This window comes from Ctenopharyngodon idella, chromosome 12 (assembly GCF_019924925.1).
Source record: "Ctenopharyngodon idella isolate HZGC_01 chromosome 12, HZGC01, whole genome shotgun sequence".
Lineage (NCBI taxonomy): Eukaryota > Metazoa > Chordata > Actinopteri > Cypriniformes > Xenocyprididae > Ctenopharyngodon > Ctenopharyngodon idella.
Window position 1 is genome coordinate 17,773,730 of NC_067231.1, and position 17,585 is coordinate 17,791,314.

Genomic DNA, 17,585 nt, shown 5'->3' on the forward strand with positions numbered 1-17,585 from the left:
CAGGTCGGTTTCTTCAAGCATCTTGGAGACACGGCCACAGTTCTTCCATTTTTGGGGGGTGAAAATACTGACGTGCCTAAGACTTTTGCACAGTAGTGTACATGCAAGTATATAATAACAGTCTCTTTGATTTATAATAGCATGTGTTAATCTGCTATCTAACATTTAACCAAGATCTAAATGTGATGTTGTTTATGTAAATGAACTGTATGTAATTAACATTATGATGAGTTGGGTGAGGCTGAGAACTGTGGGAGCGAAGGGATGTGATTGTTAATGAGAGACACCTGTGCACCACACTGGCCTTGCTCTGCTTCCACGGCTCTCAGCCCCGCCCCACTTGTCACAAAAATTTAAAGTTCTATTAACTTAAAAAAATTAGTTAGTTTACTTAAATTTTTTTGAGTTAATAAATTTTACTCAAATGTTTTAAATATTATTAACTTATCGAGTTTTACAGTGTATAAACATATGATCATGTGATCTTATATCATCCTGAAGGGTTTTGATTTTTGCTATTAATCACTGACTGACTGTACATTTTACTGCTTAGTACACAGCTACTTAGGAAATGCCTAAATAAACAGACATGAATTTAATTCATTATGTATGTTATGCATATTAATAATATATAATGTACAAATATTAATATTAATACATTAATAATATATAATGTACAAATTATTATTATTATTATTATTATTATATTTAAGCTTGAATTATTTTATTATGTAAGTAAGAGAAGAGTGCCATAACACATTAATAACAAATTAATTTGTATGAAATTAATTTGTTGCACTCATTATAAAAATACTTGACCACAGAATGACAATTGACCAAACAGAATCAGAAAGCATTTTAAAAAATTACAAATTTTAGGAACTGCAAGACAATGCTTTTCTGCTTATAAAATTACAATAACACCTTGGATAAAATATTAACAATGAAGCAATATGAACAATATATGACTGCTGGTGCTAAGATTCTCAGTTATTATTAACAAGTTGATGTCGATAGGAGATAAAGAAAGCTTGTCAAATTCTGATCTAGTATGCTTTAAGATCCGCAAACGGGTCTAACTATAATGACTGTGAATGGGTGTCTTTCCTCTGTGAGTGGGTCCTGTTGTCATATTTTTCGACACCATCTTATAATGCTGCCCTACAGCACTTTGAGGGTGTTTTACTGAACATCATTTAGAAGAAGCGTGACAGATCTCTCACACATACCTCAGGTGAAGAGAGACCTCGAGAGAGTTTGAGTGAGCTCATTCCACTTCATCAATCATACAGCAACTACTTTACTTCAAAGAACACGCTTTAAGTGCTTAAAAGGTTTGGAATTTAAAGAAGACCATCAGTGATCAAGGGATCCTTGGATGACCTGATGTTTTATCATTATTCGAAAGCCTAATATTACAGCATCACATAAATTCCACATTTGCACCAGATGAATATGTAATCATGCAGCTGTTATGCTGTAAAGAGGGGTACTTAGGACTAATAATAAAAATTCTAACTGCAATACTATATTTAAGAGAGCTTTATAGAATGAGAGATCACATTTGTAATATAATGCCTTTGTATGGAGCTGTTCAGCCATGATGCACCAACTGCTATTCTAAAAACCCACTGAGAGAAAATGGCTCAAATATGCTAATTCTCTTTTGGGTTCTAGGACTACAAACTGAACAAACGAATCACTAATACTACAGTATATAGGTTGGAACCACTGGCTATAGCATTAAGCAGTCATTCAGTTCCCCTCTGATATTTTCCAGTTTTGTCTGATAAGGAAAGCAAACCTCTGATTACTAGAAACATAGAAACTACAGTGAAAAATGGTAATTTATCAATTAAATCATGAGGCAGAAAAAGTACTATGAACAAATTAAGTTTGTTAGTTCCGCAAAAAGTGTAATTTGTGTTAAACAGTTAATTGATTTTACAGAAATGTTTGATTTTATATTTCCCATGATGATGAAAATATAATCACCACTGTTTTCCCCATGGAACAAAGCTTGCTAAAACAGCCGAAATGATCCCTAATTATTTTTCTGAGCGCTGATTCATCAGACTATCTGCCTGGTGAGCCGAAAACATTTTTCCAGTGCCTGCATATTTTAGAACATGTTCAAACTAACCAAACACTGATTCATATCTAGATACGCTTTGACCTCTTTGGACATTAAGGTGTTTCTTCTCCTTCACCAGGATACAGTTATGCATCAATGAATAATCCCTCTCCAGCTGAGATCTTTTATCATTATCTGTTATACTTTCTTCTCATCTGCACTGGAATCAGTCTCATGAAGATAATCTGATGTTAAAAGACACCCTGCAAAGTTGTTTTGACATTTCACTCTTTCTTAGCATCTGTGCAAGTAGCTATGAATGTCTGAAAATGAACCATGGGTTTGATCAAGTGCCCATGATTATCTGACAGCTGGATTACCTTTTTCGCCAAAGATCCATCGCTTGTGCATACTGGTGGTAAAGAAGATTGGTGTCTGAGTGACACACATCAGAAAGTCAGTGACAGCCAGATTAATGATGAACATGTTGGCAGGTGTTCTCAAACTCCTACTCCTGAAAAGATACACAAAAGAACTGTCAAAAACTGTCAAAGAAAGAAGAAGCAGCAGCACATCAGTGGCAGTGGTATTTTATGTTGTATTATTTATAAATGTTTATATATATATATATATATATATGTATATATATCAGTGGCGTGCAGTGGTGTTTTGAAATGAGGAGGCAAACAATGACCTCAGTTTTTTATTTATTTTCTTTTTTTTATTATTTTTTATAAATCAAATGTAAATACATGTCCGTTACTTTTAACGTTGTCAAATTTTCCTTGTTTTCACATTTACATCAAAAAAGAAAAAAGAAGCCAAATACATTCTATTTTGTATTTTTACATTAACAATGTAATTAATGTTCTATTTATTAAAACCAAGTCAATCTCATCAAGTTGGTGTTTTAAGCATTTTTACATTTATTCCAAAATAATAACTAAAGGCAGTAACAATTTAAACAATATATTTTATTTGCTCACTAAAACCCCCAGAGTCATCATTTTTTCAGGTCTTTTCACATTTGAGTTTGACGTGATATAAAGCGGTGATATCTAAGTGGGTGAGTTGTTTACTTACTTTTTAATTAGTCTTCCCATTGACGCCATTCAGACTGACGCACGGAACGCGCATGTAAACAAGAGGTGGGATTTATCACACAAACCAATCATATCCAATCATAACCGATCATATCCAATCATAGCGCGATGGAGGCACTGCCTCCTCTCACGTGACTTTCCCCCATTCATTCTCTATTACCCCCTACAAAACCCACTGCACAGTTTAGGGGCTCTGTTCATTCTCTGTGAACTCCAGAGAGGCACAAGAGTCGTGGACTCCTGGTGTAACTTTACTGCGGGTGCCGCTGTTGGACAGTGTTTCTTTGGAAAAACAAATGACTTGTACACTTTTTATTGTCACATTTTGTAATATTTGCATTGTTTTATTTTTGTAATATGGATTATTTTGAGGAGGCACTGCCTCTCTTGCCTCCTCGGAGGAAACACCCCGATATATATATATGACACTGGACCACAAAACCAGTCATAAGGGTCATTTTTTTTTAAATTTATACATCATCTGAAAGCTGAATAAATAAGCTTTCCATTGATGTATGTTAAGATAGGACAATATTTGGCCGAGATACAACTATTTGAAAATCTGGAATCTGAGGGTGCAAAAAATCAAAATATTGAGAAAATCACCTGATTTTAAGTCCTTAGCAATGCATATTACTTACAAAAATACATTTTTGATATATTTACAGTAGGAATATATATATATATATATATGTGTGTGTGTGTGTGTGTGTGTGTGTGTGTGTGTAATGCATCATATTTTCTGTTCCCTGATTTCTCTCATTTAGAAAGTCTAAAAGCCCGTTCACACCAAAAACGATAACTAAGAGTAAAGACATAGTTGTAAAAATCGTTCTAAATATAAAAGAATAGCAGAGTCCACACCATAACTATAATGATAACAGCACTGGGAAACACTAAGAAAATATAATTTGAAATCACTTTCAGAATGATATTTTTTCAGCTGATGAATCAGCCAATCAGAATCCATCCTGCTTTAAAGAGCACCAGTATTTAAAGCCACTGGTGCGGACGCTAATGTAGTTATCATTATCATTATATTTATAGCTATAGTTCTTGTTTTTGGTGTGAACAGGCCTTAAATCAGAGATTCACAGACTTTTTTTTTTGTTAGCCGAACATTTTAAAAAAATTCTTGAAAAATTCTAAATATTTTACCCTGAGATTTTAAAAAGATTTTAATTTTTTTTAGTAAGTGTTTTATTTTGATTGTTTTTATTTTTAATTATTAATTTATTAATTTAATTATTAATTTACATTTTTTAACTTAATTTTTTGGGATAACCCAGTCTAAATCTTAATATGCAGTTTGCAGTGCAAACATGACTCCAGATGAGCAGATCTAACAAGAATTTCATTGGCTATCATACAAAGGAGACAAACACAAACTGGACTCACTTGCAGAAGGCATACATGACCAAGAAGTTTCCCACCATACCGGTGATGCCCACTGCCAGAATGACAGAGCCGATGGTGTAGTGAGCGTGGTCTGGGACATCCACAGTGGGGAAAGGATATCGAACATCCCGCACCATTGCCACCTGTGGACAGCGAGACAAAAAAGAATGCCAGGATATGCTTTCAGATCAGGACACAGTACATCATAGTAAAGGACAATGGAACTTAATGGTTGAGTTTTACATTACTTATAAAGTTACAAATATCTTAATTCACCAAGATACCATTTGTTTGTTTCAAATCCCCTAATTCCTGAAATCTCTATAATACTCATTTAATACCTCAATAGCCAGCTAAGATAGAATCAAGCAGACATATTTACTGTTTTTGAAGATTGAAGACTGCACTGCAAAGTGGATTGTGCTGTTGCATTTAGTTATTGGTGTGTGGAACAGAGAACACACAAAAGCTTTTAGAATGGCAAGCGGGGCCTGCTTTTGGTTTTTCGCCCTTGTGTCAGGCTCAGTTCTTAAGAGGCAATTAGTACATCAAACACTGCAGTTCGATTTACCAGTGTCAACATCTTAGTCGGACACTTTTAGCCTCAATTTTTCCATTTATACTTCTATTATTCACTCTATTGACTCGATTGGCTGAAGCCAGCCTGAGCAAAAAAGTGGAACTGACACTCTGTAGGTCACTTTAATAGTTAGAGCATAGAATGGATGGGTAATACAGACTAGTAAATAATGGCAATCATTCACATTTCTTATAAATGAAACACTCTGCTGTACAATGACTGGAAAAAAGTATAGTCTTTGAAGAAGGGGATGTGGAGATGATATCGATAGCGTAAGACTGCTCAGTAGACAATCTTGAATACAAAGTGAGAGAAGAGGACATTTTAGAACTAATGAGTTTATAATCTGCCACAGATCAGCAGCAGATTAATGTGTGTATGTGGACATCTTTGCTCGTGATATAACAGAGCAAAAATAAATGGGTCCTTAAATAATTTTATCATCTCATTGAAGTAGATCCCCTCCAGCACTACTGAAAGAAGAATGCTGGAAGCTTTGTTTTCTGCAAAAGTTTTTAGTTTAATACATTTTGCATTAAACCTGATGATCATGTTCTGGAGAATGATCCAAAGATTCAATGGAAGAACATCTGACCTTGTATGATCAGTTTCAAAAATTTGCTACTCAAAAATAAAACTTTCTGTTTTTATCTGTTTTAATTGGATTCTGAATCCCAGATTTATAAAGTAGGTTAAAACTATGAAGCTCATTGTATTTCCTACAACCAGCTGTGAATAAAATTAAGCTGCAAACAAAAGCAGGTGTGAGAACCTTGATAAGATAATGCTGATCTTTTCGGACACAACTAATCCGATCAGATGGCTCTTGTTCGTCCTATTTTTTAGTCCATGCACTATAATATGTAATTTTAAGTAACAGATCAAAGAATGTTTGTCAAAAGGTTGATTCTAAATTAGATTTAAAATGTTCACCATTTAATAGTCTCAGAAAAAGTAGAGAGAGAGAGAGAGAGAACAAATAGTACAAATTGCCTTTTCATTTTTTTAAGCTCAGCCTAAAAGACTCATTCAAGCCGAAGCCCTGAACAAAAGAAGGCAACAATCAGACCTGCAAAAAGAAGCAAACGATCACTGTGCTTCAGTAAAGCTGCCGAAGAACCTGCACACCCTGTATTTACTTTTGGTCAATCCAAAACACTTCCTAAATTGATCCACTCCAACCTGAGATCCTCTGTGCTTATGGGTCTCAAAAGTAATACAATAATTGAATTGCAGCACATGATTGTTTTGGGGGCCCCAAAACAATCTTTAACATTTTATTTCTGTTGCGATGAATGAGAAACATTCTCTGCCAAGATTGTTATTCATTTCTACCACTCAACAATCGGTTGATCAATGAAATGACAAACCTATTACCAAATGATCAACACATAAATCGCTTTAATTTTTTTTCACCCTGCAAGACTGAATTGTGATTCAGCAAGTCACTCACTATTCCTGTCTACCCACCCTTTTAGGTCTGTATGCAAGCAAGCCATTTGAGCATAAATAAGACTATATATGAACACACAGATCTTGCATGCAGTGTTCTTCATTCAAATTGTATTTTGGTGCCTCTCTCATTTACTGGATTTTTCTTTGCACAGTGGGAGGTTTGCAGAAATTGTGGTTTGTGGCACAGATGCTCTCCTACAATGTGATAATTTATACCTGGAAACAGGTGTTACTTCCAAGAACTCAAAATCAAAACTGAAATTGAAAATTTAAAAGTAAAATATAACCTCACTGTTACCTTGTCTTTTCTATCATGTTAAGAGAACTCAGAATAGATTCATTCACAGGAAATATTGTGCCCATGCTGTACTACTAACACATATAACAGGGAAAAAATAAAAACTAAATTTAGTATTTGATCAATTTAAATTCTGTTTAGTATGTACAAACCCGATTCCAAAAAAGTTGGGACACTGTACAAATTGTGAATAAAAAAGGAATGAAATAATTTACAAATCTCATAAACTTATATTTTATTCACAATAGAATATAGATAACATATCAAATGTTGAAAGTGAGACATTTTGAAATGTCATGCCAAATATTGGCTCATTTGGGATTTCATGAGAGCTACACATTCCAAAAAAGTTGGGACAGGTAGCAATAAGAGGCCGGAAAAGTTAAATGTACATATAAGGAACAGCTGCAGGACCAATTTGCAACTTATTAGGTCAATTGGCAACATGATTGGGTATAAAAAGAGTCTCTCAGAGTGGCAGTGTCTCTCAGAAGTCAAGATGGGCAAAGGATCACCAATTCCCCCAATGGTGTGGCGAAAAATAGTGGAGGAATATCAGAAAGGAGTTTCTCAGAGAAAAATTGCAAAGAGTTTGAAGTTATCATCATCTACAGTGCATAATATCATCCAAAGATTCAGAGAATCTGGAACAATCTCTGTGCGTAAGGGTCAAGGCCAGAAAACCATACTGGATGCCCGTGATCTTCGGGCCCTTGGACGGCACTGCATCACATACAGGAATGCTACTGAATACTTCCAGAAAACACAATCCACCGTGCCATTCGCCGTTGCCGGCTAAAACTCTATAGGTCAAAAAAGAAGCCATATCTAAACATGATCCAGAAGCGCAGGTGTTTTCTCTGAGCCAAGGCTCATTTAAAATGGACTGTGGCAAAGTGGAAAACTGTTCTGTGGTCAGAAAAATCAAAATTTGAAGTTCTTTTTGGAAAACTGGGACGCCATGTCATCCGGACTAAAGAGGACAAGGACAACCCAAGTTGTTATCAGCGCTCAGTTCAGAAGCCTGCATCTCTGATGGTATGGGGTTGCATGAGTGCGTGTGGCATGGGCAGCTTACACATCTGGAAAGGCACCATCAATGCTGAAAGGTATATCCAAGTTCTAGAACAACATATGCTCCCATCCAGACGTCGTCTCTTTCAGGGAAGACCTTGCATTTTCCAACATGACAATGCCAGACCACATACTGCATCAATTACAACATCATGGCTGCGTAGAAGAAGGATCCGGGTACTGAAATGGCCAGCCTGCAGTCCAGATCTTTCACCCATAGAAAACATTTGGCGCATCATAAAGAGGAAGATGCGACAAAGAAGACTTAAGACAGTTGAGCAACTAGAAGCCTGTATTAGACAAGAATGGGACAACATTCCTATTCCTAAACTTGAGCAACTTGTCTCCTCAGTCCCCAGACGTTTGCAGACTGTTATAAAAAGAAGAGGGGATGCCACACAGTGGTAAACATGGCCTTGTCCCAACTTTTTTGAGATGTGTTGATGCCATGAAATTTAAAATCAACTTATTTTTCCCTTAAAATGATACGTCATCATTTGATATGTCATCTATGTTGTATTCTGAATAAAATATTTACTTTATTCAGATACTTTTATTCAGTAAGGACACATTAGGTGATCAAAAGTGACAGTAAAGACATTTATAATGTTACAAAATATTTAATTTTAAATAAATTATTTTCTTTTAAACTCTCTATTCATCAAAAACTCTTCATTATCATGGTTACCACAAAAATATTAAGCAGCGCACAACTGTTAGAAACACATGTGAACAATCAAGACGATCAAACAATCAGAACATGACACGCAAGACTAGGGAAACACAAGACATGGGCTGCATCCGGAAATTTAAAAATGCTGCCTTCGGAGGACACATTCCAAGGTAAGAAGGCATCAAGGCACGTCCGAATCCAAAGTTAGCTTCACTTTCTGTCTCATTAGATGCCTTAATTTGATCGATTTTTGAAGGCAGCATAATGTTTTCTTTGCTACCTTTGATATCCCACAATCCTGTGCTTTCCATTCTGTGACAGACAGTTGAGCTAAAAAATAAAGAAGGCGTGAAAGGTGTGGTTGGCGGTCACTTTTTGTGTAAATGTACGTTTTTGACCATTGTTTTCCACTTTCGATTTAATTTCTAGTGAGAAATTACTATTGTAGTAATAAAATATTCGCTTAGTTTTCACCAAAGCTCGCGCTATTTTGCTGTAGATCATTAAACAGTTACGCTGCCTCAGAAGTCTGTCCAAAATCAGTTTCGTGAGGTGCCTTTGTGTGCAAACGCTGCCTGCAAAGTCACTGCCTGACAGGGCAGCGAGGCAACAAGTCAGCTGCCTAAGTTTTCGGATGCAGCCATGATCACATGATGGCAAGGGAAACACATGCCAAACCAGGAAACATGACAATGGGAAAACTTCAAAATAAAAGAAAGGAACACAAACAAAACCTAAACCAACGTGACATATTCCCACCCCAAAAGGGTGGCTCCAGATGCCCTATAGGAACATCCACCCCAAAAGAAAAGTCCAGGAAGGTGGTGAAGCAGAGGCGGACCAGGGGGAGGGATGGAGGATCAGGCCCATGAAGGGGGAGAGTAGGGCTGCTCGATTACGGCAAAAATCATAACCACGATTATTGAAAAATATACTGTGGGCTCCGTTTTAGTGAGTATCCTCATAAACACAGTTGGGGCCATGGAGCACTGATGGACCTGAGCCATGAAGCAATGGAGGACCTGAGACATGGAGCAATTGAGGACCTGAGCCATGAAGCATTGGAGGACCTGGGCCATGGAGCAATGGAGGACCTGAGCCATGGAGCATCAGAGGACCTGAGCCATGGAGTATTGGAGGACCTGTGCCATGGAGAATTAGAGGACCTGAGCCATGGAGCAATGTAGGACCTGGGCCATGGAGCAATGGATGACCTGAGCCATGGAACATTGGTGGACCTGAGCCATGGAGCATTGGAGGACCTGGGCCATGGAGCAATGGAGGACTTGGGCCATGGAGCAATTGAGGACCTGGGCCATGGAGCACTAGACAATGCCATGGTAGAGCCAACAGTGATGGGGGCCACCAGGGTGGAGCAGATGCAACAGAAGACAACCACGATGGAGCAGGTAGAGGCGATGACCACATCCTCAGTAGAGCTGGAGAGCCCCATGGTGGAGTTGGTGGATCAAGAGGCCCTGGCAGAGAAACAACATTAACGGCCTCCGTGGCCATAGCATGTGGCACAATGAATTCATGGACAGCCACCATGGCAGTGACAGAGCAGGCAGAGAGTTCAGGAAGGGGCACCACCACCTCGGGATGAGCTGTAGCGGCGACCGTTCATGTGTTATTATGATGATGACTTTGATGCATTTTGTTTATGTTACACTTTTCTCAAACCCAAAGCGCAACACAAAGCAATTAAAAGTTATGTTCTCTTTGGTTTATCTTGTCATGTGGTACTCCTTCCTGTTATGTGATAAGTCCTTCCTTGTGTATGTAAGCCCTCGAGTTTGCCTTGTTATTTTGTTGGGTATTGAAGTATGTTGCTGTCTTAAGTTTTATGTGTCAAGTCATAGTCTATAGTCAAGTTTATGTTCATGTTTATTTTTATGGTTTCAAATTTTGGATTTTGTTTGTACTTTATGTTTTATGCTTTGGATTTTGGATTTTCACCTTATTAAATAAACTGCACTTGGGTTCATTACATCATTGTCCCCATCTGCTCTGTGTCAGCACTGTTACAGTGAGCATAAGAGACTTTATTCAGAAACTTTAAAACAAAAATCTTACTGAACTAAACTTTTGGATGGCAGTAATATATAGACAGTAACTGTTCAAATGAAATGACCCTCAAAAAAAAAAAAAAAAAAAAGTGCAACAGCACAAGTCGCAAGTCAGAAAGCAGTGTATCCAATGCGCATGGCCTCGACTGTCATTTCGCCTAATCTAAAGAGACAGAACTGATATTTGCTTTAATCCTCATATGTCAGTGCTTCTCTGTTAGGTCTATCGATGAGGGATTTGAACGAGAGCATGTGCTGCTACTTGGTGGAGGATTCTGCGGCACAAATAGATGAGAAGTGCTCTTAAAATGTCACTATCACTTAGACATTCAGTGAGCGATATAAAGAGACAAGGAGAAAAAAAAGAGAAAGACAGAAATGGATAAAGTAGAGGAAATTACACTTCACCACAGCACAAGGAGCTTATTTGTACCATTAGTTGAGTGTGAATGATATCATGGTGTTTCATTTTTGGGGCTGCAGTTGTTTACACCAATGCACAACAAAAATCCTAAATCATTTTTAATTATGTTTCAATAATCCAAATAATTAACAGTTTAAGTACTATGGATATGTTTGCATTATTTAAAAAAAAAAAAAAAAAAACCTGGCAAGACTGAGAGCAACAGATTGTCTTGAATGAACTTGTTTGTCTGTGCCGCCCTACTTATTATCATAGCTTGTGGCTAGTAGAAACAGTCTGGATAAGAGCAAAGCACACACAATCAATTACAAATCCGTCAGCTGACATTTTCTTGATCAGTGAGGAACGTCTCTGAAGACCATGGCCCCAAACTTCTCAAGCAGAAACTGCGATAAAGGACAGCTGATCCACTGCTTTAAAAAAAGGTTTCTTTTTGGGGAGATTATCTTCTCCGCCTGTCCAACAAAAGCTGAGACCTTTCCGCAAAGAGCAGGGCTGTATTTCCTGAAAGAACTTTTCTGAGGGAAGGTGAACTTGAATTCAAGCTAAAGTTTTCAAACTGCACAAATTCCTGTTTAATGATGTCTACAATATTACTAGGGAAAAACATTGTTTCGAGAGACAAAGTTTAAAAAGCACTCTGACAATGTGCAGCTCTGAGATGCTGATGATTTCAATCTATGCATGCTTTAACTGATACCACTGACCCATTTTTCTTGGCTTCTCATTGGCAGTTCTTACCATAAGGGAATCATTATTTAACCCTCAGACTTCACTACAGTGGACGGATCTTTAAAAGCCATTTTTAGCTATTCTGGGTGTGATGCTACATCCAAACCACCATGGGTGGCGACCTTTGACCCTTAGGCTGTGTGACCACCAAAGCATTTTTATCCAGCTGAAAATGGCATGTGCTCATCTGAAAACACCTAGCTGTGGGCGTTTGAGAGTGCTTCGGAGGCGCAGCGTTTTTTTTGGTTTTTTTTTAGTTGTTGTTTTTTTGAGACGCTTTAATTGCTATGATACAGAATATCCGATAAAGTGTTATCTGATTTTGCAGGTAGTTTGTTTCCGAATATAAAAATGTCAAAACAATGTAAAATACTTGCTTTGGCCATTTTTTAAAAATTTTGTTCCATTGTTGGGCTTGTTATCATCTGTTGTTGTTGTATGATGAAACGGTTGGTTCGTGTGATATTTGTCCCGCCCCACCTCCACTGTGATTGGACGGCTGGGTAAGAAGTGACAGTGACGAGCGCTGTGTTTTATCCAAAGTTGAACATTTTTCATCTCTCTCATTTTTCAAATGAGAATAAGATCATTTTTCTTTTCATAATTAAATAATTGATGCATCATAGAGTTAAGTATCTTTTCTTACAATTTTATTGCAAAGATTTCAATTGAATTGCTCTACCTGACATGACATATGCACTTGAAGGAAAATCAACCAAGATCTTACACAGCACATCTTACCGATTATTCAATGTCTTTGTCAGGAAGCAAACTAATAGTTTAATGCCTAAGGCTGGTATAGTATAACGTTAGCAACATCAAGGTCATGCTGATAAAATATGTAGCCTACCTTACACTGTACTGTATGTTGCTTAGATTAAAAGCATCTATCAGATGCATAAATATAAATAAAAAAAAATGGTATGTAGTTGTACTAAAGAATCAACAATATGTTGTCCACAATGAACTACCAAAGGCCCATTAATGGCTCATTAATGGGCACAACCATGACCTTTCACTTTCTCTTTCAAACATTTGCCATTAATTAATGTGCATTTTAATTTGGAACAATGTAAAATGAATCTATGTGAGGAGATTTTCACACTTTTGCTCTCTCGTTGAGAGAGAGGTCTGATCCTATATGTCCCTTCAAGGTATGTCACTAGCTTTGCACAATCAGACAGGAAACATAAAGAACACCCACCATGTGAATTATCAATTCAGATGTTAAGAAGAATACTAATGTCTGAAAGCCTTGAAGGACACGGCAAAGTGACTGAAGCATGAACAGATGCTATGTTTAAATCACTCTCCCTCTTATTTTCATTGTCTTAGTCTTTCTGATGTTTAAAATATACATCCATATGACACAAGTATGTGAACATTTAAATACAATAGCCAGCGCTCAATCTTTTAACTTGCAATTGTGAGTTTATATCACACAATTCTGACTTTATTTCTTGCAATTCTGAGTAACTCACAATTCTGACTTTTTTTCTCAGAATTGCGAGTTATAAAGTCTTAATTGTGAGATATAAATTTGTAATTGTGAGAAAAAAGTCGCAATTACCTTTTTTATTCCGAACAAGCTTCCATAGACATATACTTCATTCATGATAAAAAAAAAAAACTAAAAACAAAACAGTTTGTATTTCATATTCAGCTTTCTACTTGTGCTTTATTCCCCACTTGTGGGACAGACATAGAAGACCAATGTCTATATTGTTGTCATCCTGTTAATGTCTCTCTGTATTACAGAAACAGGTTTGCTCTCTGCTTTACCTTTGACAAGCCAGAAATCATTCAAATACACACTGAACAAATCGAACTCAAACAACTTTTTTTTCTCCATAAAGTCAGATTTCTATCAAACCATGGGAGCAGAAAGTCTACCTCTAAAAAAACTAAAAAAGAAGAACATTAAAATGGTACAGTAATAAATCATTTTGTAGTAGTGCTCCCCAACAGAATACCAAGCTAGGCTGAAATCCTATAACCTTCAAAGATCCAGAAGAACATCAAAGCAGCACAGGGTCATGACGGCCTTATGAATTAACCAGAAAAACCTGCACCATTGTCTTTACAAGATTTCAGAGTAAAACAGCATTTATTGTCAAAGACAAACACATGCTCAATTGATATTTTACTGGTTTTTATGATTGGGCAAATGCAGGTATTTTGTCTTTCATTTTAATAAAAAAATAGCTGATTTCACCTGTTGTTTTTGAGACCACATGGGCATCTCTCAACACTTTGGATTGGGAAATTTATGCAGCCAAATATATAAATGCTAATTGTCATGCAGTATCATCACATAAACTGTTTGACTGACACAGGTGGTCAAATATTAGCTGTGGGCAAACAGTGAGAGTCTCACTGACAATTACAAATGTCTTTGGCATAGTTTTAAACATCCTATTCTCTGTAGTCCATATACAACCATGACCTTTCACTTTCTCTTTCAAGCTTCTTTTCAAACCCACATTTGCATCACTTTTTTATCTCCCACACATTGATTCTCTCCACCCCTAGAATCAGTCTATTATTTGGAATCAAAAGGTGAAGGGTGAGAGGTGAAAACAATTACACAGAATATAATAGTATACAGCAGCAGGGATAACAACACACAATGACACAAGGTTCAGATGGGAAATCAATTCTATATACTATACTGTATTGTGCTCCATAGTTGGGTGAAAATAACTAGTTAGATTCACAATGGCTGTTGTTGATGTGTGCAAAAAAAATTACATGGATTGAAAAATATCAATATAGGCCAATGGAAGATATAGAGGTTAAGCTTTGTATTCACATCACATCAGCATATTAATGCACGCTGTGTGTTGTGGTTATGACATTAAAAAATAATGTCTTGATTTATGAGAGGAACAGGGCCCCCCTCTGTTTGAAAAATGCCACAACACTCGTTCATATGGCACTATATTCCTAACATTTGTGTAGATTATTGCCAATGCAATCTTTTTTTTTTTTTTTTTTTTTTCGTGGATAGCATTATGTTTTAGTAAAATTTGGTTTTAAAGCTCTTTTCTTTAGGACCTCACATCATTATCATGCTATTTCAATATCGTTTTCATGTGATGAAATGATACAATGCAAATTTCGCTCTTAGGAGCTACATTATGCATATTTGTTATCTTTTTATTTGTTTCATTTCTTCCCTGATTTCATTTCCTATATATCCATGCAGGCTACTCATTTTAATCGTCAAACAGGAAATATCCAGGAATAGCTTACCTCTTTAAGAAATTAATCCCATGTGCGAGATCCCCACATGATCCTATATAGGACTACTGTTATACATTTGTGTGAATATGGCATCAGTCTGCTTCTGTCTAGGTCTGGTAAACTGTGCTCATTTGCTGAGTAATTCCACTTGTTGGGTTGTAACACCTCTGGTGGAGTGTGTGTGGGTGACAGTGAGCAGCTGCAATCCAGCTGTGTACTATCACAAAGACACCATACAGATTAGACTTTATAGTGTAGAGACTTGATCCAAATATGTCTGCATTTTATCACAATGACAAATGAGTACCACTTCAATTATTCTTAAAAACTAGACTGTCTAACATGCATAAAATGTATTTCTAAAACCTACTGAGTGCATTTTCATGTGGCCATTACAGAGAAGCACGACAAAATACCATTATATTTAGTTTACTCTTTAGACTAACTTTATTTAATGCAAGCTCATCAAAGAAATACCTATGGAACACATTTCTGATGTTAAGCAATAACTCCAGTCCTCGACATAAATGCACAGAATGGATACATCTATATAATACATTCCAACTTGATTGCTTCACCGAAGCATTAAATATCAATGGAAAAGTACAGCTGAAATATTTTTATTTCAGATATTGCTGCAGCTGAATAAAAATATTAAATATTCTTGTCAACAGCCAAGTACTGTAACAGGGGGTCTTTAGAAAAGACATAAAAAATGGAATTTCCTTACTTACCCATGACATTTCGAAAATGTAACTAACGCTCTTAACTAACGACCTTTTGAACATCATTTACTGTAGTAATTTTAGATCATGATCCTAATTAAAATCGGCATAAAGTTCCCTGGTTTATAATTTTTTCGGTTAAGTGTTTTAAGACACTACATTCTCAATCGTATGTTTTAGCACGTGCTCTACGTTTCAATGGTTCGCTAAACTCACAATTGTGAATCAACTATGCATAACCATGGCACGCATAACTCTCCAGAGGGTATAATAATGAGGCGTGATTAAGTAGCTAAAACATTTATTAGCCAAATCCTTGCATGTCCATTTGGGGAGACTAAAAAGGAATATCTTTAGTTCCTCTCCTGCAGATGTTTTAAACACGTGTGGTAACTAAATTTGCAGTAGGAGTATACAAGTGAATGGTCGTTGACTTAACTTTTGTGGACATGGAGACGTACTAAAGCGCTTTTAAAACATAACGCAAGTACCTCTGACTATCTTTTTGAGGGAGTCATCCCAATTCGCACCCTTGGACCTGAAACGAGCTGGAACGGATGAACTTCTCCGATTACGCACGCGCTCTTACGTTAGTTTTCAATATTTTCCCGTTTTTATTGTGTGTTAATAACATTCAACTGTCTTAAAGTCCAACACACATGATTGTATATGTTACAACGGAGCTGTATACGCTCACAGAAGAATCAGAATCCGCGCGCAGCCTACCACTAAACACAATTGGTTCAATTACAAACTCAATCATCTTACCGTAGTGGCTCGCGCCGGCAGCTCCATCAGCTTGTGCGCACTCACTGCGCTGTAATTCCAATGGGCGAGTGTGTCCGCACTCACCGCGGTGCTGTTAGGGACTTGAGTGGGGATTCCCATGCTGACCGAGCGCGAAGCGTTCATCGCAGTGGACACGGCACGCGCAGGGAGAGAAGCTCAGAGTTGGTACGCAAAAAGAGTTAGCTTAAACCTGAGGAACAGCATTACTATATGAGAAGATGTTGGATGTCTTCCTCTGCCTCTCTGTCTGCAACCTAGAGCTAAGCTGTCAACTGCGCCCAACATGTGTGTGTGTGTGATGAGTTTGTCAATGCCAGTAACCATGTGCCGATTCGAGTATGCATGAGGAGGGATGCTCAGTTAAGCAAACTCAAACATCCCACATACACACAGCAGCCCTGTGCTAAGCCCTTCATAATCACACCAAGTGTAAGCCTTATGTGCCTGTTTGCCCTATGTGAATAAGTGCCAACAGGACGTTCATATTAGTAGCCTATATGTAAATAACCTGCACATGCTCAGTCCTCCCTGCCTCTCTCTCTTTCTCAAACCACCTATCCAGTTCAGAATCAGAAATAGCTTTAATTGAGAGCTGGTCAGCTCAGCAGCACAAACATAGGCTACTTGCCGATTCAGTGTGAACCCCAGAGCTGGCAATTAAAATGTTATGAACAACAGTTGCTTAGCATTTACTCATACATACTGCACACTACTAACAATACATTAATTTTTCTCAAATATAAATACATTTTTTTATTTCGTTACTTCATAAACATTCCTTTTTCAGGATACTGTATTTTAAATATATTTTTTGTAAAATAAGCTTTACAGATCTTTATTAGAAAGGGTTTAAACAAAGTTTTTCAGGCTTGTTCAATGAACCATAAACAATATTTGTACATGCACCTGTTGAACAGATTACTGGGGTTAGACAATTAAGGTCAC

General features: G+C 37.0%; 1 protein-coding gene across 3 annotated transcripts in view; it reads right to left on the reverse strand.

Moving 5' to 3' along the window:
• Window positions 1–16,875, reverse strand: part of opn4b (opsin 4b) — a 38,355-nt gene extending 21,480 nt beyond the window's left edge. For all 3 annotated transcript variants that reach the window (XM_051915517.1, XM_051915516.1, XM_051915515.1), the window contains exons 1-3: window positions 16,620–16,875; window positions 4,576–4,718; window positions 2,455–2,588 (exon numbers count right to left, since the gene is read on the reverse strand). In XM_051915517.1, the coding sequence (XP_051771477.1) occupies window positions 2,455–2,588; window positions 4,576–4,718; window positions 16,620–16,763 (421 nt within the window). In that variant the 5' untranslated portion in view covers window positions 16,764–16,875. The remainder of the gene's footprint in view (window positions 1–2,454; window positions 2,589–4,575; window positions 4,719–16,619) is intronic.
• Between the last annotated feature and the right edge of the window lie 710 nt (window positions 16,876–17,585).